The 24,639-nt window shown below is 35.7% G+C and overlaps 1 protein-coding gene across 1 annotated transcript in view; it reads left to right on the top strand.

The window, feature by feature from the left end:
- The window catches only part of ADD1 (adducin 1), a 138,482-nt gene that overhangs the window by 61,840 nt on the left and 52,003 nt on the right, over window positions 1-24,639 (top strand). Inside the window, exon 3 of the mRNA XM_044681363.1 lies at window positions 13,422-13,584. Within this exon, the coding sequence (XP_044537298.1) occupies window positions 13,422-13,584 (163 nt within the window). The remainder of the gene's footprint in view (window positions 1-13,421; window positions 13,585-24,639) is intronic.

Genomic DNA, 24,639 nt, shown 5'->3' with positions numbered 1-24,639 from the left:
CAGTGACCAAATCTGGTAAATCCTGCCTCTACAACATCTTTCTTATCTATTCCCTTCCTTCCACTCACATAGACACCAATCACTGTAGTTTTAGACTATTTCAGTAACTTTCTGATTTTACTCTGCCTCAGTTCTGTCCACACAGGTGCCAAAGTGATTTTCCTAAAGCATGGATCAGAACAAGTTACTCTCTCATTCATTAAATTCTAGTGGTGATTTACTACTTTAAAGATCTAATATAAACTGCAGCCTTTACAATCCTTCCTCAGTGCACCTTTCTTTTATATATCATTTCCCTTCACACACTGTGGTCTAGACATTCTTTCTTCCTATTCCTCAAACACAGCATGCTTTTTTTTTTTGAAAATTTTTATTTAATTAATTGATTGATTTAGAATATTTTTCCATGGTTACATGATCCATGTTCTTTCCCTCCACTCCTCTCCCCTACCTCACCCCCCATAGCCAATGAGGAATTCCACTGGTTTTTACGTATGTCATTGATCAAGACTTATTTCCATATTATTAATATTTGCATTAGGATGATCGCTTAGAGTCTACATCCCTAATCATGTGCCCATCGACTCATGTGATCAAGCAGTTGTTTTTCTTCTGTGTTTCTGCTCCCACAGTTCTTTCTCTGGATGTGGATAGCATTCTTTCTCATAAGTACCTCAGAGTTGTTCTGGATCATTGCATTACTGCTAGTAGAGAAGTTTATTACATTCAATTGTGCCACAGTGTATAAGTCGCTATGTACAATGTTCTCCTGGTTCTGTTCCTTTCGCTCTACACCAATTTTTGGAAGTCATTCCAGTTCACATGGAATTCCTCCAGTTCATTGTACTTTTAGCATAATAGAAGGGCATCCCCTCATTTTCCAATTTTTTGCCACTACAAAGAGTGCAGCTATAAATATTTTTGTATGAGTCTTTTTCCTAATTATATCTTTGGATATAAAATTATACTTTGGAGTACAACCCCAGCAGTGGTATGGCTGGATTTGAGCATAATTCCAAATTGCCATCCAGAATGCCATTCACAACTCCACCAGCAATGCATTAATGTCCCAATTTTGCCACATCCCCTCCAACGTTTATTACTTTGCATTCATTTTGGCCAATCTGCTATGTGTGAGGTGGTACCTCAGAGCTGTTTTGGTTTGCATTTCTCTAATTATAAGGGATTTAGAACACTTTTTTCATGTGCCTATTGATAGTTTTGACTTCTTTATCTGAAAATTGCCTATTCTTGTCCCTTGCCCATTTATCAATTGGGGAATGGCTTGATTTTTTTTGAACAATTGATTTAGCTCCTTATAGATCTGTGTAATTAGAGACCTTTGTCAGAGGTTTTTGTTAAAAAGATTTCCCAATTTGTTGTTTCCCTTCTAATTTTAAATGCAATGGTTTTGTTTGTACAAAACCTTTTCAGTTTAATGTAATCAGAATTATTTATTTTACATTTCTGTAATGTTTTCTAACTCTTAGTTGATGTTAAATTCTTTCCTTTCCCATAGATCTGACAAGTAAACTATTCTATGTTCACCTAATTTACTTATACTTTCCTTTATATTCAAGTCATTCACCCATCCTGAATTTATATTGGTGTAGGGTGTGAGATGGTGATCTACACCTAATCTCTCCCATACTGTTTTCCAATTTTCCCAGCAGTTTTTGTCAAATAGTAGATTTTTATCCCAAAAGCTGGTTTCTTTGGGTTTATCATACACTGTCTTGCTGAGGTTATTTTCTCCAAGTTTATTCCACTGATCTTCCCTTCTGTCTCTTAACCAGTACCAAATTGTTTTGATGACCTCTGCTTTATATAATACAGTTTTAGATCTGGTACTGCTAGGCCCTCATCCTTCACATTTTTTTTCATTATTTCCCTTGATATTCTTGATCCTTTGTTCTTCCAAATGAACTTTGTTATAGTTTTTTCTAATTCACTAAAAAACTTTCTCATTAATTTGATAGATAGTCACTGAATAAGTAAATTAATTTAGATAGGATTGTCATTTTTATTATGTTAGCTCATCCTACCCATGAGCAATTAATGTTTTTTCCAATTATTTAGATCTAGTTTTAATTGTGTGGAAAGTGTTTTGTAGTTGTGTTCATATAATTCCTGTGTTTGTTTTGGTAGATTCCTAAGTATTTTATATTGTCTTGGATGATTTTAAATGGAATTTCTCTTTCTAACTCTTGCTACCAGAATATGTTGGAAATATATAGGAATGCTGATGATTTATGTGGGTTTATTTTTGTATCCTGCAACTTTGCTAAAGTTTGATTATTTCTACTAGCTTTTTAGTTGATTCTCTATGATTCTTTAAGTAGACCATCATATCATCTGCAAAGAGTGATAGCTTGGTCTCCTCATTGCCTATTTTGATACCTTCAATTTCTTTTTCTTCTCTAATTGCTACTGCTAGTGTTTCTAGTACACTGTTAAATAATAGAGGTGATGGTGGGCATCCTTGTTTCACTCCTGATCTTATTGGGAATGCTTCTAATTTGACTCCATTGCATATGATGCTTGCTGATGGTTTTAGATATATACTGTTTATTATTTTTAGGAAATGCCCTTCTATTCTTCTACTTTCTAGTGTTTTCAATAGTAATGGGTGTTGTATTTTATCAAAGGCTTTTTCTGCATCTATTGAGATAATTGTGATTTTTGTTGATTTGCTTGTTGATGTCGATTATGTGGATGGTTTTCCTAATATTGAACCATCCTTACATTCCTGGTATAAAATCTATGTTCATTAAGAATATTGGTCAGTAATTTTCTTTATCTATTTTTGGTCTGCTTAGCTTTGGAATAAGTACCATATTTGTGTCATAAAAGGAATTTGGTAGAACTCCTTCTTTGCTTATTATATCAAGTAAGTTTCTATAGTATTTGGATTAGTTATTCTTTGAATGTGTGGTAGAATTCACTTGTGAATCCATCTGGTCCTGGGGATTTTTTCTTAGGGAGTTCTTTGATGGCTTGTTCAACTTCTTTTTCTGATATTGGATTATTTTAGTATTCTATTTTTCTGCTGTTAATCTAGGCAATTTGTATTTTTGTAAATAATCATCCATATCACCTAGATTACCATATTTGTTGCCATATAATTGAGCAAAATAGTTTTTAATGATTGCCTTAATTTCTTCCTTATTAGAGGTGTGAGATCTTCCTTTTCATCTTTGATACTGTTGATTTGGTTTTCTCCTTTCCTTTTTAAAATTAGATTGACCAGTACTTTGTCTATTTTATTTGTTTTTTTCAAAGTACCAGCTTCTAGTTTTATTTATTCAATGGTTCTTTTACTTTTGATTTTATTAATTTCTCCTTTAATTTTTAGGATCTCTAATTTGGTTTTCATCTGAGGATTTTTAAATTTATTCAATTTCTAGTTTTTTTGTTTGCATGCCTAATTCATTGACTTCTGTCCTCTCTAATTTGTTAATATATGCACACAAGGATATAAATTTCTCCCTGAGTACTGCCTTAGCTGCATCTCATAAATTTTTATAGGATGTCTCATCGTTGTTCATTCTCTTCAGTGGAATTATTAATTGTTCTTATGATTTATTGTTTAACCAATTTTGGAGAATCATATCATTTAATTTCCAATTAGTTTTTGGCTTGCTTCTCCACGTTCTCTTACTAATTATTACTTTTAATGCATCATGATCTGAAAAGTTTGCATTTATTATTTCTGCTCTTTTGCGCTTATTTGCCATGTTTTTATGCCCTAGTACATGGTCAATCTTTGTGAATGTACAATGTGCTGCTGAAAAGAAGGTGTATTCCTCTTTGTCCCTATTTATTTTTCTCTACATATCAATTAACTCTTAATTTTTCTAAAATTTCATTCACATCTCTTACCTTTTTCTTATTAATTTTTTGGTTTGTTTCATCTAGATCTGATAGAGGAAGGTTCAGGTCTCTCACTAGTATAGTTTTATTATCTACTTCCTCCTTAAGCTGCACCCATTTCTCCTTTAGAAATTTGGATGCTATACCATTTGGTGTATACATGTTGAGTACTGATATTTCCTCATTGTCTATACTGCCTTTTATCAGGATGTAATTACCTTCTCTATCTCTTTTAACTAGATCTGTTTTTACTCTGACTTTGTCAGATATCATGATTGTGACTTCTGCCTTCTTTTTCCTCAGTTGATGCCCAATAGATTTTGCTCCAGCCTTTTACCTTTACCCTGTGTATGTCTATCTATCTCATGTGTGTTTCTTGTAGACAATATATTGCTAGGATTTTGGTTTCTAATCTTCTCTGCTATTTGCTTCTGTTTTATGGGTGAGTTCATCCCATTTACATTCAGACTTATAATTATCACCTGTGTATTCCCCAACATTTTGATTCCCTCTCTTTGTCCTGCCCTTTCTTCTTTCACGATTTCCTTCTATACCAGTGTTTTTGTTTTTAATCAGTTCCCCAATCCCCTCCTTTATTTTATTTCCCTTTTTCTCCCCTTTCTTCTTATTTTTCTTTAGGGTCTTTTTAAGCTACCCCACACACCCTCCCTTCTATTGCTTCCCTCCCCATTTGTTACCCTTCTACTTCTCTAAAGGGCACAAATCAATTCTCTGCCCCAATGAATCTGATTGTTCTTCCCACTTTGAGTCAGTTTCAGTGCACATAAGAATTAAGTATTTCCGGTCTCCAACCTCTTTACCCTTCCAGTGGTCTTCTCCCCCACTCCCACCATGCACTTCTTTATGAAATATAAATGTACCCCATTTTGTCTCTTTTCCCATTTCTTTTAATATTATTCTCTTTTTTACTTCTAGTTTTATATATATTTGTACATATATATGTGTGTGTGTATATGTATATATATATATATCTTGACATTTCATCATTTCCTCCAAGTATGCTTATTCTAGCTACCCTGATGATAACAATTTTTTTAAGAGTTACTAATATCATCTTTTCTTATAGGAATACAAATCATTTGAATTTATTGGGTCCCTTAAAAAACATTTTGTTTTTTTTTTTTGTTTGTTTGTTTTTTTACCCTCTCTTAATTACCATTTGGTGATTCTCTTTGAGTGCTGTGTTTGGACATCAGATTTTCCATTTAAGTCCAGTCTTTTCTTTATGAATACTAGGAAATCTTCTATTTTATTAAATGACCATTCTTTCCCCTGCAGGAATATAGTCAATTTTGCTAGGTAGTTCATTCTTGGTTGTAGCCAATTCCCTTGTTTTCTGGAATATCATATTCCATGCCTTCTGGTTCTTCAGTGTAGATGCAGCTAGATCCAGTGTTATCCTAACTGTGGTTCCATGGTATCTTAATGACCTCTTCTTAGCAGCTTGTAATATTTTTACCTTGGCCTGGTAGTTTTTTAATTTGGCTATAACATTCCTGGGTGTTGTCAATTGGGAATTAAATGTAGGGAGTGATCTGTGGATTCTTTCAATCTCCACTTTTCCCTCTTGTTCAAGAATGGAGGGGCAGTTTTCTTGGATAACTTCCTGTAGAATGATGTCCAGGCTTTTCCTTTTGTCATAATCTTCTGGTAGTCCAATAATTTAAAAAAATTTTTTTTTCTTACATTTATTCAACATTTATTAATATTTATTTTTTAGAAAAGTTAACATGGTTACATGATTCATGCTCTTACTTTCCCCTTGACCCACTAACCTCCCCCCCACCCATGGCCGATGCACATTTCCACTGGTTTTAACATGTGTCATTGATCAAGATCTATTTCCAAATTGTCGATAGTTGCGTTGGTGTGGTAGTTTCAAGTCTGCATCCCCCATCATTGTCCATCTCAACCCATGCGTTCAAGCAGTTGTTTTTCTTATATGTTTCCTCTCCTGCAGTTCTTCCTCCGAATGTGGGTAGCGTTCTTTTCCAAAAATTCCTCAGAATTGTCCTGGGTCATTGCATTGCTGCTAGTACAGAAGTCCATTACATTCGATTTTACCACAGTGTATCAGTCTCTGTGTACAATGTTCTTCTGGCTCTACTCTGTTGGAGTTTCCTTGCCCTCAGAAAACTTCTTATCTGCCTTATTGATAAGATTAAGCCAGGGCAGAGTTGATCTGCAGAGCTTGGCTGGTCTTGAGGCCAAAACCTGGAGAAAGGGGGAGTGGGGACAAGATGAAGTGTTTTGGCTGCCCCCTCTGAGCTTCTCCTCCAGCTGCCTCCCTGCCATCTGTGTTCAACACCCGGAGCCTGGCATAACTGTGCCAGCAAGGCACTCCCTCTGGACTAATGCCCTTGCCCCCACCGGGGTCCCCCAGCTCTATGCTATTGTTAGATTTGGTTTTCTATCCTCTCAAAGCACTTTTTTTTAAACCCTTACTTTCCATCTTGGAGTCAATACTATGTATTGGCTTCAAACCAGATGAGTAGTAAGGGCTAGGCAATGGAGTTTAAGTGACTTGCCCAGAGTCACACAGCTGGGAAGTGTCTGAGACCAGATTTGAACCTAAGACCTCCCATATCTAGGCCTGGCTCTCAATCCACTGAGCCTACCCAGCTGCCCCCGAAGCACTTTTTTTTAAATTAAGATTTAAATATTTTAGTTTTTTAGAAAAAATTTCCATGGTTACATGATTCATGTTTTTACTTTCCCCTTCACCTCAGCACTTTGTTTTTGATCATTGTGGAAGGATTTTCAGAGGTCTGGAGTTTTGCTGTGTCTAAGCCACCATCTTCCCAGCCATACACAGCACTCTTTGGACTTTTGTACTGGCTAACTCTCATGCCTAAAATATACTCCCTTTGATTTCTGCTTCTTAGCACAGTTAGTTTTAACTCAAGGTTCACTTTCTTCTACTATGGAAGTATTCTAAACCTTTCCTGATCTCCTAGCTTCTAGTGACTTTTCATCTACAGTTATTTTTAGATATATTATATATATAAAATATTTACTGTCTCCCCAGATTAGATTGGAAGTTGATTGAGGACAAGGACTGCTTTACTTTTGTCTTAAAATCTTTACACAGTGCTTAGAGTATAGAAAATGTTTTGTAAGGGTTAAAATAGGGTTTTTGACAAAATAAGAGAGCAACTTTTAATAATCTAAGTTTTAATGAGAATATAGTAGATTAATTGTAAATTAATATTATCCCTTTAAGCCAGAGAAAAGAAAACTTCTAGCAGCTTTTAACAATTAACAATTTAGTTTAATTAAAATAGAGATATTAAAAGAATATAGTAAAGGAGGGAAATATAGGAACAAGGTTGAGAAGGAAATTTCCTAATGTCTCTACTAGTTATCCTGTAACTATAAATGGCTATAATTACTATCTAAAACTGCCTATATTAACAACTACCCCACAAAGTTCCAACTCAATCCACCCAATCAAAGCCAATCCAATGAATGTTTAATCCAACTCCTATTAGGTCTGTCAATGAAGAGACCAGCCATCTTCCAAAAAGTTAAAGGAAGGGGGGAAAAAAACCTAGTAGCCCAAACCAAAAGCCTTAAAAGCAAAAAGGCCCTCTAAAAGCTAAAGCCAAAAGCCCTCTCAGTAGGCTCTCAGACCTGCCTTTATATTCCAGCAAATAAATACTAATCACCAACCCCCAATGACCAACTCATGCCAACTTCCCCACAATTTACAGCCCCAACTGTCAGCATCTGACAGGCCAACCAACTCACTCTCTGCCCCTTTTATACCCTTCTCCCACTTTACTTCCTGTCTCTATGGTTTCTACTTCCTGTCACTGTGGGCTGGTTAATCCCATCACATCTCTATGGTAAGAGGACCTCCAGGTCCCCTGTTAAATTAGAGAAAAGGAATAAAGAATTCCTTTTTATAGTTTAATAAATGCATGATGAATTAAAAGAATAGGATTACCTCACTAGCTAGTGTTTCATCATACTTAGTATTTTCTTTTGAAAACTATTCCTTTGGGGCTTGGTCTTCTCTGTTAAAACATCTTACCCTAGCTTGCCATTTTCATCTCTCAAGGCTTAGCAATTATTATTTACCTAATTTATAGCATTAATACAGTCCAGAGACCTTTGAAGTTGTATACTTAGATTCATTTTTACCCTTATTGCTTATTATATATCATAAGGATTAGAAATGGAAAGGCCTGTAGAAACCATTTAGTCCAGGCTCTTCATTTTACAGTCAAGAAGTCTTCAGCCTAAAGAACTGAAGAGACCTGGCCAGTTCATGTGGCTAGCAAGTATTGCTTTCACTAAGCCATTCTGTCTTCCATGAGGGGAGAGAGTGAGGGAATGGGAGGTAGACAGGAAGGTGTGGGGGATGGGGGGAGAGAGATAGAAAGAGACAGACAGAGAATGTATGTGTGTAGCACATGTTAAACTGTAAAGTTAGGGGGGCAGCTGGGTAGCTCAGTAGATTGAGAGCCAGGCCTAGAGATAGGAGGTCCTAGGTTCAAATCCGGCCTCAGACATTTCCCAGCTGTGTGACCCTGGGCAAGTCACTTGACCCCCATTGCCCACCCTTACCACTTTTCCACCAAGGAGCCAATACACAGAAGTTAAGGGTTTAAAAAACAAACAAACAAAAAAAAACCAAATAAACTGTAAAGTTAGTTATTACCTAGATTCATAATTTTCTTTTATTGTTCCTTATACTGGTTTCTTATGTCATTTTTTTACAATTATATATCCCCCAACTTTGTTCTTGGTCCATTCCTTTTACATTCTTGGTGGAAATCTTATAGGTTATTGAAAAACCAGAGGATTAGACGCAAACTTGAATGGAATCCATACATTATATCTTACCAATGAGAAACCTATTGATTTAAGTGCCCTTAAGAAAAAGGCAGCAACTTCTTTGCCTCTTCAGATTTTTTTGTTGTTCATATCCTACATATGACACTTTCAGATGTAATCCAGTCAGATATCAGAAATTTTACAGCTTTACTTTATTCATACTCTGTTTCTGTCAAGAAAAAGGGGCAGCATGGTGTTGAAAAGATCACTGGGCTAGGTCCTCTCAGTTTACATCTTAACTCACTCTAATTGGCTATGCTGACTGATATCAAGTCATCTAGAGTTCTCTCATCTTCAATTTCATCATCTTTAAAATTGGGATATTTGTAAGATGTGCTACTGCTACTACTGATGCCAATAGCAACATCATCTTTTGAAAAATAATATTGACAACACAGTAGTATATATGCAAAAATGTGTACTACCCTTTGATTTTATTTGAAGATGATTAAAACAGATTATTTGATGTTTTCAGAAGCTTTATTCTTTTTATTGGAACTCTAAAGGAATTAATTTTATTGCTTTGGTTTTGCATATTACAAAAACTGCAAATAATTTACTTAGTCAAAATCTGTACAGAATTGTAAAATTCTTTGCTATTAATTCATTTTCCTGTGAGAGGTTCCACTCCTAGGTATCAGTAAAACTGATCTCAGAGGTCATTCTCACTGAAAAACATGAAGCAGTTTTTCATACTTATTAATTCCAGACAAACCAGATCATAGGACACACAAAATCTATTCATGTTGACCAATGCTGCTATGCCTAAAGTTTTGTTTAACAATAGGAGAATCTACTTTGGCTATTAAGATGGCCCAAAAGAACAAAGACCTCTATGTCCCCTTCATTTAATTCATATAGATTAAGTTATTTTCAGTCTCCTTCCACTTACTATCCACCACTGAATACAGTCTATTTACTATTACAGTATTCACCATGATTTATTATATGGATGCTCTTTAAGGAACTCTTGGTTGACAATATTGTTATTGTCATGGATTAACCAATGATATATTTATTGTTCTTAAAAGGGTTTCACATACTGCAGTTTTCCCCTAGCAGTTTCCTAATGAATACTGTTACTTTATGGCATTCTTCCAGCTTAGGAAATGAAACTGGAAATAAATTTCCAATAGCATTAGCCTGAAACTACATAGAACATACTCCTTGTTCTGTAGAACTTATGAACATATTCCAGATATGATTATCTTGGACAGTATGACATTGGGGTACTGTTCTGATATCATATGTTTATTTTAAGCATTCATTTTTTATTTTATTGGAGCCATAACATCAATACGTGTCCTCTCTGTACTGGTACAACTCACTACTTAACCATATCTTCTCATCCTCTATGCCTCTTGTTTTGTCCTTCCATAAATCCTCCAAAACTGGCCATCTCTTTTTTCTCACTCTTGCTACATGATTTGCTCCACTCCTTTTGCAGTCATTCATGCTCTTGATGGGATCTTTGCTAAAGTCACAAATGTATTCCATCCCTTTTCAATTAAATTTACAATTCTGAGCCTGTATCATCTGCCTATCTGAAGCATTTGTCCAAGATTATTATATAGGTGGACTAATTCAGTGGATTTTCTATCCAACTGCATGTCAAAATCAAGGCTAGTGGTCTCCATACTCTTGCTAACACACCCCAACAACAGTGTGGAAAACAGTATGGGAGAGATTAGGTTTAGATCAACATCTCACACCCTATACCAAGATAAATTCAGAATGAGTAAGTGACTTAAGTATAAAGAAGGAAATTATAAGTAAATTAGGAGAACATAGAATAATATACCCGTCAGATCTATGAGAAAGAAAAGAACTTAAGACCAAGCAAGAGATAGGGAATAGGGGGCAGCTGGGTAGCTCAGTGGATTGAGAGCCAGGCCTAGAAATGGGAGGTCCTAGGTTCAAATCTGACCTCAGACACTTGCCAGCTGTGTGACCCTGGGCAAGTCACTTGACCACCATTGCCTACCGTTACCACTCTTCTGCCTTGGAGCCAATACACAGTATTGACTCCAAGACAGAAGGTAAGGGTTTTAAAAAAAAGAGAGAGAGAGGGAATATTACAAAATGTAAAATGAATAATTTTATTACATTAAATTAAAAAGTTTTTGTAAAAACAAAACCAATATTAGAAGGGAAGCAACAAATTTGGAAAAAATCTTTATAACGAAAACCTCTGACAAAGGTCTAATTTCTCAAATTTATAAAGAGCTAAGTCAATTGTACAAAAAATCATGCCATTCCCCAGTTGAGAAATGGGCAAAGGGTATGAATAGGCAGTTTTCAGATAAAGAAATCAAAACTATCAATAAGCACGTGAAAGTTTCTAAATCTCTTATAATTGGAGAAATGCAAATCAAAACAACTCTGAGGTACCATCTCAGATTGGCCAATATGACAGCAAAGAAAAGTAATAAATGTTGGAGGGGATATGACAAAATTGGGACACTAATGCATTGCTGTTGTAGAGTTGTGAATTGATCTAATCATTCTGGAAGGTAATTTGGAACTATACCCAAAGGGCTTTAAAAGATTGCCTGCCAATCAGAGAGAAAGCAGGAAGTACCAAGGCAGAGGCAGAGATAGAATTCCAGAACTCTGGAGACAGTGACTCTGCTGGGACAGTTGGTGCTGGAGGAAGGAGACAGTGTATGTGAACTTCTCCTATAAGCCTTTTACCTTCTAGGAAGTGGTTGAGTTTGGTTTAAACTCCACAGGTGGACTGTATGAGTAAAATCCTCACTCCCCTTCTTATTGGATATATCTATACCTGCTACTGCTGTGATTCTACTGAACTCCTGCCAAACCCAGAGAACAACTGTTTGTGAAACATCTCCCTTGTTGACCCAGTAGACCTGTGTATCTTCCAGCTTTCCCTTACTCTGGTTACTAGCAAAGGGGGTTGGGGGTGAGGATCCTGATTAGGATATAGTGCAGGTAGCTGGGATCTGTATAGTTAACATCTATTTAATCCTATTGGATTTTGGTGGGAGGAATTAGTTTTCATACCCAGTTATACAATCCCAATCCCCTTTCCCTACCTGTCCTAGTTTAAAATAAAACTCTGATTTACAACATAGTGGTAACTTGTCAGTTTCTCCCTGCAAGCCTTCCCAAACCTAAGGACTTCTGAAGGACTATTTCATCTAAGTGTCTAGAAAACCACATAACCTAAACCATACTATACTATATTTTTTTATTTTTTATTTCAGTCTGTACTGCAAAAAGATAATAAGGAAAGACTTGTACAAAAATATTCATAGCATTGCTCTTTGTGGGAGCAAAAAATTGGAAAATGAGGGGATGGATGCCCTTTGATTGGGGAGTGGCTAAAAATTGTGGTATCTGTTGGTGATGGAATACTATTGTGCTAAAAGGAATAATGAACTGGAGGAATTCCATGTGAACTGGAAAGACCTCCAGGAATTGATGCAGAGCAAAAGGAGCAGAACCAGGAGAACATTGTACACAGAGACGGATACACTGTGGCACAATCGAACGTAATGGACTTCTCTACTAGCAGCAATGCAATGACCCTGGACAATTCTAAGGGACTTATAAGGAAGAACATCCACATCCAGAGAAAGAACTGTGGGAGTAGAAACACATAAGAAAAACATATGATTGATCACATGGTTTGATGGGGATATGATTGGGGATGTTGCCTTTAAATGACATTCTATTGCAAATATTAATAGTATGGAAATAGGTTTTAAACAATGATACATGTAAAACCGAGTAGAATTGCTTGTCAGCTCTGGGAGAGGGGAGGGAAAGAACATGAATCATGTAACCATGGAAAAATATTCTAAATGAATTAATTAAATAAAAAATGGAAAAATCCAGTATGCTAAAAATATTTGATGTCATACTCCCAATTATGTATATTTACTTATTTATAAATTATATAGAGGTACTACTGTATTAATAACCATATATTTTAAAGCATCTAAAAATAGAAATTTTAAAAAGATAACATAAAGATGAAATACTATTTTTTCCTCCAGTAAATAGAGAGCCACTCAAGTATATTGAATAAGGAAGAGATATTGTTATACTTGGGATTTAGAAATATCACTTTAAGAAATTTTCTAGAGGATGGTTTGGAGAGAAGACGTACTGGTGCAGGGACACTGAGAGGCTGTCTAGAATAGGATGAATGAAAGGTAATGAGAACTTGAATTAGGATAGTAGTTATGTTAGAAAAAAGAATAAATAAATGGAAGTAGAGTGAACTAGATTTGGCAACTGATTAGATATGTTTGGAGTAGGGCTAATGTTTGGGGTGGGGCTAGTGAGTTGAGGATCATACTGAAATTTTGAACAACTGAGAGATCAGAATTGGAAACTACTGAGGATTTAAGAAGGATGTGCCTGTGTTGGAGATAATCTTCATTGACTGGCTATCATGATAAAGGTGGGATACTGCCCTCATTCCCACCCTCTGATTGGTTTGATCATATACCCCTTATGGTCAAAGTCTCCACTTTGTAGATCACTGAACTAAAAAGCCATGCCATTCTTTCCCAAGGCCAATTATTCAAACAATACTTTTCCCCTCTGGATAGGGGAAAAAAGAAATGATTGAAATATAGTTTGGGTAGATGAGGCAAAGATTTCTTTAATAGTACAGACAGAAAAAATTACATTAATCTTTGGTTTCTTTTTAGGCTTTTTGTGAAGAATTGGAATCAATGATCCAGGAACAGTTTAAGAAAGGGAAGAATCCCACAGGTCTTTTGGCTTTACAACAGATTGCAGATTTCATGACCACAAATGTACCTAATGTTTATCCAGCAGCACCTCAGGGAGGAATGGCTGCATTGAACATGAGTAAGTAGATGTTCATTTTTTACATAAATTTTATATAATTTTTTGTGTACAATTTCCAAAAGCTTTCTCTTAATAGAATGCAAACTCCTTGAGAGCGAGAACTGTTTCATTTTTGATTTTGAATCCCAAATACACAACATGATGCTTGGCACAAAATAGTAACTTAATACATGCTAATCAACTTTTTAATTTCTCATGTATAATTAAAAGAAACATAAGCAGAACTACTACCTACTCTCTTTAATATGTATATTTTTAAAATTAAAAGCTCTTTTCTCTCATCTTAGAATCAATACTGTGTATCATTTCCAAGGTAGAAGAATAGTAAAAACAAGGCAAAGAGGATTAAGGGATTTGTTCAAGATCTCATAGCTAGGAAATGTCTGAATCCAGATTTGGACCCAGGACTTCCAGTCTCTGGACCTGGCTTTCAATCCACTGAACCACCTGCCTTCAATCCACTGAACCACCTGCCTTCCCCCAATATGTAAAAATTTTAAGATGTCAAGCTTTGGGTCATAAAATTTGAGAAATGAAAAAGACTTTCAAGGTCATCAAGCCTAACTCCCTCATTTTATAAATGAATAATTAGCCCTTGAAACATGAGATGAATTACCAGTCACACAGCTCAAAAGAGGAATATGCCTACCATTGAAATTAGTTTTTCTGACTCTTAAGCCTAGTACTTTGTCCCAAACCAAAAGCAACATAGTATTTTTTATTTTGTAAAATACAGTCATATAACATTGTCCTGCCCAGTTATCTTTAAAATGCCATCAATACATTCTAGTTAAACCTCACCTCTATGTCATGAAACCTGGCCATATTTGAGCTTGTCCAAAATCAATTTGTATTTCTAAATCAAATTGTATTTGATTAACAGTAATACCAGTTAGTACTATAGCTGAAGTGGCAATAATTCTTGAGTCCCATTATTATATTTCACCTAATATCTTCTGTTTTGGAATCATTTAATTATGTTAAATATGTTGAAAGAAGTTCTGTGACTCTTCACTATGTTTTGAAACTGCAAAGGTCTCTTTTTTTAATGAGGAAATTAGCATCTTTGCTTTCCAGGAAATTCTTTTAACATGTAATTTAAGGCTTTTCAAAAGCATCTTCACAATTAAAAGAAATCCATGAAATGCTGATTGCTAAATTACACATCGGGTTAACTAACATGCTTTTACTAAGCTAAGCAAATCAAAAGTTACTCTTTCCTTACCCTCATGATCTCTATAATCCAACTAAGACTGGAGTAGTGTCAGATGTGGAACAAAAGAAAAATGGTGATTGGAGGTCAGAAGATATTAGCTATTCAGGATGATCTTTGAAAAAGTGAACTAGTGGAGCTTGACCTTCTCCAAAATGATAAAAATGGATTTCAGAGTATTTTTTTTAATTAACTGACCCTTCACCTGATGTAACTTGCCTTTCTTTGATCTATGTGGCAGATTTTTTTATTTGAAAAATTTAATCTAATTAATTGATTTAGAATATTTTTCCATGGTTACATGATTCATGTTCTCCCCTCCCTCCCCTGCTTCTCTCCCCCGTCCCAGAGCTGACAAACAGTTCCACTGAGTTATAGATGTATTATAACTCAAAACCTTTTTCCATATTATTCATTTCTGTAATACAGTAATCTTTTAAAACTAAAACCCCAAATCATATACCCATATGAGCAAGTGATAAATCATACATTTTTCTTCTGCATTTCTGCTCCCACAGTTCTTTCTCTGGATGTGGATAGTGTTCTTTCTCATAAGCCCCTCACAGTTGTCCTGGATCATTGTATTACTGCTAGTAGAAAAGTCTATTATATTCAATTGCGCCACAGTGTATCCATCTCTGTATAAGGATCTCCTGGTTTTGCTCCTTTCACTCTGCATCAATTCCTAGAGGTCGTTACAGTTCACATGGAATTCCTCCAGTTTATTATTCCTTTGAGAACAGTAGTATTCCATCACCAGCATATACCACAATTTGTTCAGCCATTCCCCATTGATAGACACCCCCTCATTTTCCAATTTTTTGCCATTATAAAAACCATGACTATAAATATTTTTGTACAAGTATTTTCCCTTATCTCTTTGGGGTACAAACCCAGCAATGGGTTATTTTTGTTTGTTCTAATATGTTAAAAATATATATTTATAGATTTGTTTTCACTTGTCTCCTCTCAAATAAAAGGTTCAAAATTAAACCTTAAGTAAAGCAGCAAAGGGGGTAAGTGGGATCTAGGCTATTTCCTCCATCCCAGGAGCCACTATAGCACAAGTGGCAAGGGACAGGAGACATTGTGTCCACTGGCCGTGGACATTTGCCCTGTACATAGGCCCAACTTCAAGGGAGCTAATGGAATAGAGGCGGTGGGAACATGGTTCCCCATCTACACAATTGGCTCTAAGGGAAGGTGATCTCTCACTCAGCCTATGATAGACACAGTGCTAATCCATGACAGCAAGGAGGCTGAGGGCAGAATCCCCACACTTTGCATTCAGATGAGAGATTTCTCAGTTATAGCACACTCAATTAATGCCTAAAACCAAACAGAAATGGAATTTTGCCAGTAGATTTTTTCACATCATGGATGGTTTTTACTGCAAATAAACATACATTCTTTTCTGCAGGAAAAAAAATCTGGATCAAAAGGCAAGCATTCTTTTAAAGCCCTTTGGGCATGATTCCAAATTGCCTTCCAGAATGGTTGGATCAATTCACAACTCCACCAGCAATGCATTATTGTCCCAATTTTGCCATATCCCCTCCAACATTTATTACTTTCCTTTGCTGTCATATTAGCCAATCTGCTAAGTGTGAGGTGGTACCTCAGAGTTGTTTTGATTTGTGTTTCTCTAATCAAGAGGGATTTAGAACACTTTTTCATGTGATTATTGATAATTTGTATTTCTTTATCTGAAAACTGCCTTTCATATCCTTTGACTATTTGTCAATTGGGGAATAGCTTGATTTCTTGTAAATTTGACTTAGTTCCTTATAAATTAGAGAAATTAGACCTTTTTTTAGAGATTTTTGTAATAAAAATTTTTCCCATTTTGTTGCTTTCCTTCTAATTTTGGTTGCATTGGTTTTGTTTGTGCAAAAACATTTTAATTTAATATAATCTAAATTATTAATTTTACATCTTGTAATGTTCTCTGTCCCTTGCTTGGTCTTAAATTCTTATCTTTCCCATAGATGTGACAGGTATACAGGTATATATGTTCACCTAATCTACTTATAATTTCCTTCTTTATATTTAAGTTATTTACCCATTATGAATTTATCTTGGTATAGGGTGTGAGATATTGATCTAAAGCTAATTTCTCCCATATTATTTTCCAATTTTCCTAGCAGTTTCTGTCAAATAATGGGTTCTTGTCCCAAAAGCTGGGATCTTTGGGTTTATCAAACACTAGCTTGCTGAGGTCATTTACCTCTAGTCTATTCCATTGATCCTCCCTTCTGTCTCTTAGCCAATGCCATATTGTGTTTTTGTTTTTTTTTAATTTTTTTTTAAAACCCTTAACTTCTGTGTATTGGCTGCTAGGTGGAAGAGTGGTAAGGGTAGGTGATAGGGGTCAAGTGACTTGCCCAGGGTCACACAGCTGGGAAGTGTCTGAGGCCAGATTTGAACCTAGGACCTCCCATTTCTAGGCCTGACTCTAAATCCACTGAGCTACCCAGCTGCCCTCCACCATATTGTTTTGATGATTATTCTTTTATAGTACAGTTTAAGATCTGGTACTACTAGGCCACCATTCTTCACATTTTTTCATTAGTTCCCTTGATATTCTTGATCTTTTGTCCTTCCAGATTAACTTTGTTATAATTGTTTCTAATTCTATAAAAAAGCTTCTTTTTTATAGGTGTGGCACTGAATATGTGAATTAATTTAGGTAGGATTATCATTTTTATTACATTAGCTTGTCCTACACCCTACACAATTAATGTTTTTTTCAGTTGTTTAGATCTAGTTTTATTTGTGTTAAGTGTTTTGTAGTTGTGTTCATGTAATTCCTGAGTTTGTCTTGGTAAATAGATTCCCAAATATTTTATATTGTCTAGAGCAGTGATGGTGTAATAGGTATAGGCTTTAAAAGTATAAAAGCAGATTTTTGCAAGCATATTAGGGAAAACCTTTGCTGGAAGTCATGGGCATTCTGAATGGAATGCAGGGGGTAGAGAGGAGAGAGTAAGCAATAGACATTGCTATTTTGAGAGGGGTTTAGAGCAGAAGTGCAATCAGCAGTCCCTATTTGACCTGGGATCTTGGAGATTGGTGAAGGGTGTAAAGGCTGAAGACATCATCCTGCAAGTCAATTCTTAGTAGGGGAGAGGCCTGTGTTCTGGTGGACAGTTTGCAGACATCTTTCCCTACCTGGTTACTTTTGGATCATTGGCTGTGGAGGAGTTGGTTCCTGGTATCCTGAAGACATACATCTCTGGATCAGTTGTGAGAACCCAAACCCAAGCCCTCTCCCTCAAGTCTTTAGCCAGGTTGGCTAAGAAACTTTCCCTTTTGACTCCAGTCTTGGTCAGTTAGACATAGTTTACCTCACCCCCTCTCCTATCCTTTCAAATTACAATTAAACTGTTTTCCCTGTTTGTTTTCTTCATACCTTAAAGTTCTAATAGTTGTATTGTATTTGTTAAACTCTGTGTTTATCTCTGGATAGGTGGATCAGTGTGACAGCTAAGGACCAACTATCACTTCTGTCAACAGCCATTCCCCAAACTGCTAAACCCAGTTTCCCTAACTTGTTTGGTCCAAAACTATTGTCTATTCCTGTCTCCTACTCACCCTTCTGAACCCAGGTAAAATATATGTCAACCCCACTTTTTACTTTAAGAATGGGCAGACTTTTTAAAGAGGGGGCCAAAGGAAAGGAAATGTTCATCTGTCAGTCTGTTTCTAAGGCAACTCTTTCGAAGTTTCATTGTATTGTATCCAACTCATTGTTTTCGTCAGATTAGGAATAATGTTACATGGCTGGATAGAACATTTCAGGGAGTTGCATCTGGCCCACGGGCCGTAGTTTGCCCATCTCTGGTCTAGAGTAATTTTTATTTTATTTTATTTTATTTTATTTTATTGTATTTTATTTTATTTTAACTCTAGAGTAATTTTAAATGGAGTTTCTCTTTCTAACTCTTGCTGCTGAGTTTTGTTGGAAATATATAGAAATACTGATGGTTTATTTTGTTTCCTGCAACTTTGCTAAAGTTATTATTTCTACTAGATTTTTAGTTGATTTTCTCAGATTCCCTAAGTATACTGTCATATCATTTGCAAAGAGTGATGGTTTAGTTTCCTCACTGCCTACTTTATTCCCTTCAATTTCTTTTTCTTCTCTAATTGCTACTGCTAGCATTTTTTTTTAATTTTATTTTTTAGAAAAGTTAACTTGGTTACATGATTCATGCTCTTACTTTCCCCTTTACCCCCCAGCCTCCCCCCACCATAGCCGATGCGCATTTCCACTGGTTACTGCTAGCATTTCTACTAAAATATTAAATAGTAGTAGTGATAATGGGTAGCCTTGTTTCACTCCTGATCTTATTGAGAAGGCTTCTAATTCATCCCCATTGCAGATGATACTTGCTGATGGTTTTAAATAAATATTACTTATCATTTTGAGGACACGCCCTTTTATTCCTTAGACTGTCAAGTGTTTTCAATAGGAATGGGTGTTGTATTTTGTCAGAGGCTTTTTCTACATCTATTTAGAAAATCATATGATTTCTGTTAGTTTGGTAATTTATATAGTCAATTATGTAGATAGTTTTCCTAATATTAAACCAGCCTTGCATTTCTACCTGGTCCCACCTTGTGATAACTTGCTGTAATCTCTTTGCTAGTATTTTATTTAAGATTTTTGCATCTATTTTCATTAAGAAGATTGATCTGTAGTTTTCTTTCTTTGTTTTTGGCCTTCCCGGCTTAGGAATCAGTACCGTATTTGCATCATAAAAAGAATTTGGTAAAAATTCCTTCTTTGTTTATTTTTCAAATAGTTTGTGTAGTATTGGGATTAGTTGTTCTTTAAATGCTTGATAGCAAGGAAATGTTTCTTGCAAAAATGAGCATAATAAAAGACAAAAATGGTAGGGACTTAATAGAAGTAGAAGAGATTAAGAAGTGGCAAGAATATACTGAAGATCTATACAAGAAAAATCTCAACATCACTAACAATCACAATGGTGTGGTTACTGATCTAGAACCAGACATCCTAAAGGATGAAGTAAGGTGGGCCTTAGGAAGCATTGCTAACACTAAGGCTAGTGGAGATTACAGAATTCTAGCTGAGCTATTTAAAATGCTAAAAGATTCTGCTGCTAAAATGCTGTCCTCAATATATCAGCAAATTTTGAAAACTCAACAGTGGCCACTAGATTGGAACAATCAGTTTATATCCCAATCCTAAAGAAAGGCAGTGCTAATAAATGTTCAGATTACCAGACAATTGCACTTATTTCACATGCTAGCAGGGTTATGCTTAAGATTTGCAAGGAGACAAGCTCCACTTAAGATTTATTGTTGAGGGGTCATTTGGTTTTGATTCAGTTATTTGACTAAAATTTCTAGAATTGTAATCATTCTTAAAGTTATGATTCCTGGATTCATTCCTGTAGTTATTATTTCTATGTCTACTATTCTATTGAATATTATTTCTAATTGCTTGAAAGAAATTCCCACAGTTCATCATTATATGGCCCTTCTTTCCATAGAAGTGGTAAGTAAGGGACCAATAGTCAGGTTCTTGGAGAGGGGCAAGTGCCATTGGTTGGGTATTATGACCTTTTTCTTGTTTGTCATTTCTGTTAGATAAATATTTTAATTCTTTCTGGACCTTTTCTAGTAAATCATTAGTTTCTGATTGTTTTTCTTTATTGCCTTTAAAGACTTATGCAGCAGTTCCCCTCAACTTGTCAATATCCATTTCAGGCCACTTTGGGCGATGTGTTTTAAAATAATCTTGTACTGCTCTGCAACAATTATTAACAAAGTGTCATTTTATATGTCTAATGTCTCTTTCTACAGAAATATAAAGGTCTAGGTACCTACCTCCCAGCTCAATGAGCCTATCCATAAATTGGGAAGGGTGTCTCATCATCAGATTGTTTAAGGCATTTGAATTTAGTCCATCCATCTGGCCTTTTGGAGCATTCTCTCATTGCTCTTAGAATGGCTTCCCTAGCTTGATGTAATTCCATGTATTCATTGTTATCATTATAGTCCCAATGAGGATCCACGGCTGGGCAGTGTGCTGCATTGCACCCACGGGCTTTATTATTAAAATAATGAGAGATGATTTTATTCTTCTCACGTTCTGTTAAAAACGCATGGAGTAATAATTATTCAACATCTTTGTATGATGGATCAAAATGAAAGAATATATCAGCCATCTTTTTTGTTACCAAGACAGGTTCATCTTCATAACTAGGAACATCATGTTTAAATTCTTTTATATCCTGGGGTGCGAAAGGCCTATGTTGTTTTACTTTTACCATATCCCTAGTTTGTAGTACTGTGGGCACTTCCCTTAAGGGGAAAAGGCCTTCATTGGAATTGGTCAATGGTCATGGTTTTATAGGAGGTGTCTGTGTGGATACTGAGGTAGTTACAGGTAGGCACTTGTATGGTAAAAGGATGAGGTTTTCTTGGGGATGGGGTTGGTGGTGGGGTGGGACAAGGGTCAGGGCAGGACAGGGCATCAGGAGAAGGAGCAGGGGAGAGAAAGTTAATCAGGAGTTTTTCAATATGAGAGAGGCTGTTTTCCATCCAAGACAGGACTGGGGTCTTCTGTGTTTGTTTCAGTATCAATTTCTTTGGGTAGTTGAGGAATAGGGTTTGAATCAGATATATCTTGGATGGAATTATCTATTATTATTGGACCATTTAAAGAGTCCTTAAAATTGTCCAATTGGTTTTGAATGTCAACTTGCATTTTTTGTATGATAAGTTTTTGTGCCTTCATATTTAGGAATTGATATAGAAAATTCCCCAGCAACAAAAAAAGAACACATTCTTAGAATTTAAATGTTCCCATTTGAATGAAAGCCAAAAAGGTTTCCTGTAAAGTAGCAATCATGATGCTTTGTGTTTTATTTTATAAAGGTCTTATTTTATAATATTTTTATATGATGTTAAGTGATTTTATTGCTGCTCTCCAGTGGCAGAAAAAGGAAACACTGCACTTCAGCAAGAGGCAAAACTGAGTGCGCAATAATGGTCTTTACTGATGAAGAGGCAATGGGGGTGGGGGGCGAGTGGCTAGAATCCAAGTGGGAGTTTGGAGAATCTGGCTACAAAGACAGGGTAGAGGAGGGTTTTTTGTTGTTGTTTGTTTGGTTGTTTGTTGTTTTTTTTTTTAGGCAAGGATTTTGGGCTGGTTTTTTTAGGGGCAAAGATACCTCTAAGCTGGAGTAGGAAAAGGTTTTAGCTAAAAGTAAGCAAGCTGGGGTGGGTGGAAAAAGAAGGAGGGAGGACCAGCTGCTTGGTAAGGGGGAAAAAAGATCCCCCCTTCTGTGAGCTTGGGGTTGGGGCAGGGAGTTTAAAGCTTACCAGTAGTAGCAACAGCAAGCAGCAGCAACAGAAGCAGGAACAGCGCCTCTATGTGACAGAGATCCAGCTGCCGGGCTCTCCTGATAGGCAGGTGTAGGCAATGAGTTTGGGGAAAGCTGAAAGGTTTCCTGGAGGGAGAAGGGAGAGGGGAGACCACAGCAGAAGAGATTGTGTCCCTTTGTGGTCACCAAAATTGTAATAATTACAATTTAAATTATGAGGCTGTTAGTAGCTTTTTAGTGGCCTTTATTATAGCAAAATAGAGATAGTAAAAAGAGGGAAAAGGATTCCTTCAGTTAAGTAAGTAGAGCACAGAGCCAGAGACCCACACCTGCCACACCTTAACCAAAGCAAAGCTCATTGACCCTGGGGACTGTAAATTAGCTTTAGGAGGTATAATGGAGAGTTTTTGAGTTGCTAAAAGCATTTGGGGGCCAATATGATTGTATCACCCATCTAACTGTCACTCTTCTATTATGTTTGCTTATAGACGCCTTTCTCAGTTTTATTATCTTCTGCTATTAATGTATTATAGATTTGGAGTCATATTTGAACTTACTGGAATTATTTGTAATATTTGTGTTTATTTTAATTAATATTTGAGTCTAGTCTCCTATATTCTTTCACTTACAAGATAATAGATTCTGAATGAAAGTCTGAGAGGCTTTCCTATAAAGAAAGTGTATTGAGTTCCCCTGAATGAATTTTTTATAACTATTTTGACTAAGGCAAGTGTTTTTCTTCATTTCTTGAATTCCTGTTTATCCAGATACAGGTGAATGGCTAAAATTTTGTAAAGTAAATTATTATTGTACTTGTGTTACATTGCTTTGAACTCAAAGATCTATTTTATGAGTTGAGATTTAGTTTTGACCAATTTTAGAGATTATAAAAAACTTGAAAGTTTTCATCTAGGTTTTAAAAAAGACTGAAATCTTATGACATGTTAATAAAATATTTAATCTTCAATAAATTTACAAAAATAATTTTCATTTATTATCTATTTTCTTGATGAACTGCAGTATTTTTGTATAATTTCTTTTATTTCTGGGGTTCATAAAACCACTAGGAAAAAGGGTTTGGTATTTTGGGAATGCAGCCACATTTTAGGGTGGAGTGTTTTAGAAATAAGGTTATTTCCGTTCAAGAACTATTATTTAAAAATCTTGTCCCCTTTTAAGAAGTGATTGGGATATATGACTGACAGAGACAGCAATAATTAGTTCTCATTTGGACACTTTTTAAATTGATAAGTGTATTCAAGGGGGAAGATGTTTTCTCCAAATTAGCACAGTGTACATTTGTATTTCAGGAATGCATAACCAGTTTAAAATAGGCACTTTTCAACAACAAACATACCAAAACTTAGCACTGTATTCAAGGTAGCATGGTACAGAAGAAAATGTATTGAATCTAAAAAGAGATCCAAAACCCGAATTCATATCTCACTGCTGTCTCTTACTAATCTTGGGCAAGTCATAAAATTAACCTTCTGTTCTAATCCTTCATTTCCCCATCTGCAAAATGAATATTAGATAACATGCTTTCTAAAGTCCCTTCAATTCTAATTCTCATTCCTACATATACTTCTAAGTGTGGGAAGAATATATTTTCTTGTTTACATCGTTGAAAAAAATCATCATTTTGTATACTTATTGTAGAGCATAAACAATTGTCAGATAAAAACAATTTCTTGTTTTCCTAAATGTTAACTTATGAAGCAAAATTTAAAACTTATACCTTGGAGATAAATCTATACTTATATCCACTCACTTCAGTGGTACCAATAAATAGTGAATTTTTTAAAACATTTATTAATATACATTTTTAACATGGTTACATGATTCATGCTCCTCCTTTCCCCTTCACCCCCCCCCCGCACTTCCCCCACCCATGGCCGATGCGCATTTCCACTATGTTTCCTCTCCTGCAGTCCTTCCTCTGAATGTGGGTAGCTTTCTTTACCATAAATCCCTCAGAATTGTCCTGGGTCATTGTATTGCTGCTGGTACAGAGGTCTATTACATTCAATTTTACCACAGTATATCAGTCTCTGTATACAATGTTCTTCTGGCTCTGCTCCTTTCCCTCTGCATCTCCCACTAGTATGGTTTTACTATCTATTTCCTTCTTGAGCTCTTCCAGTTTCTCCTTTATGAATTTGGATGCTATGCCACTTGGTGCATACATATTGAGCAGTGTTATTTCCTCATTGTTTATATACTGCCTTTAATCAGGATGTAATGACCTTCCCTGTCTTTTTTAATCATATCTATTTTTACTTTGGCTTTGTCAGAAATCATAATAGCCACTCCTGCCTTCTTTTTCTCATTTGACGCCCAAAAGATTTTGCTCAAACCCTGAACCTTAAACTTGTGTATGTCCACCCGCCTCATATGTGTTTCTTGTAGACAACATATGGTGGGATTTAGGTTTCTAATCTACTCTGCTATTTGCTTCCGTTTTATGAGCGAGTTCATCCC

The sequence above is a fragment of the Gracilinanus agilis genome, chromosome 6 (assembly GCF_016433145.1).
Source record: "Gracilinanus agilis isolate LMUSP501 chromosome 6, AgileGrace, whole genome shotgun sequence".
In the NCBI taxonomy this organism is placed as follows: Eukaryota; Metazoa; Chordata; class Mammalia; order Didelphimorphia; family Didelphidae; genus Gracilinanus; species Gracilinanus agilis.
This window is presented reverse-complemented; position numbering and strand designations above follow the sequence as displayed.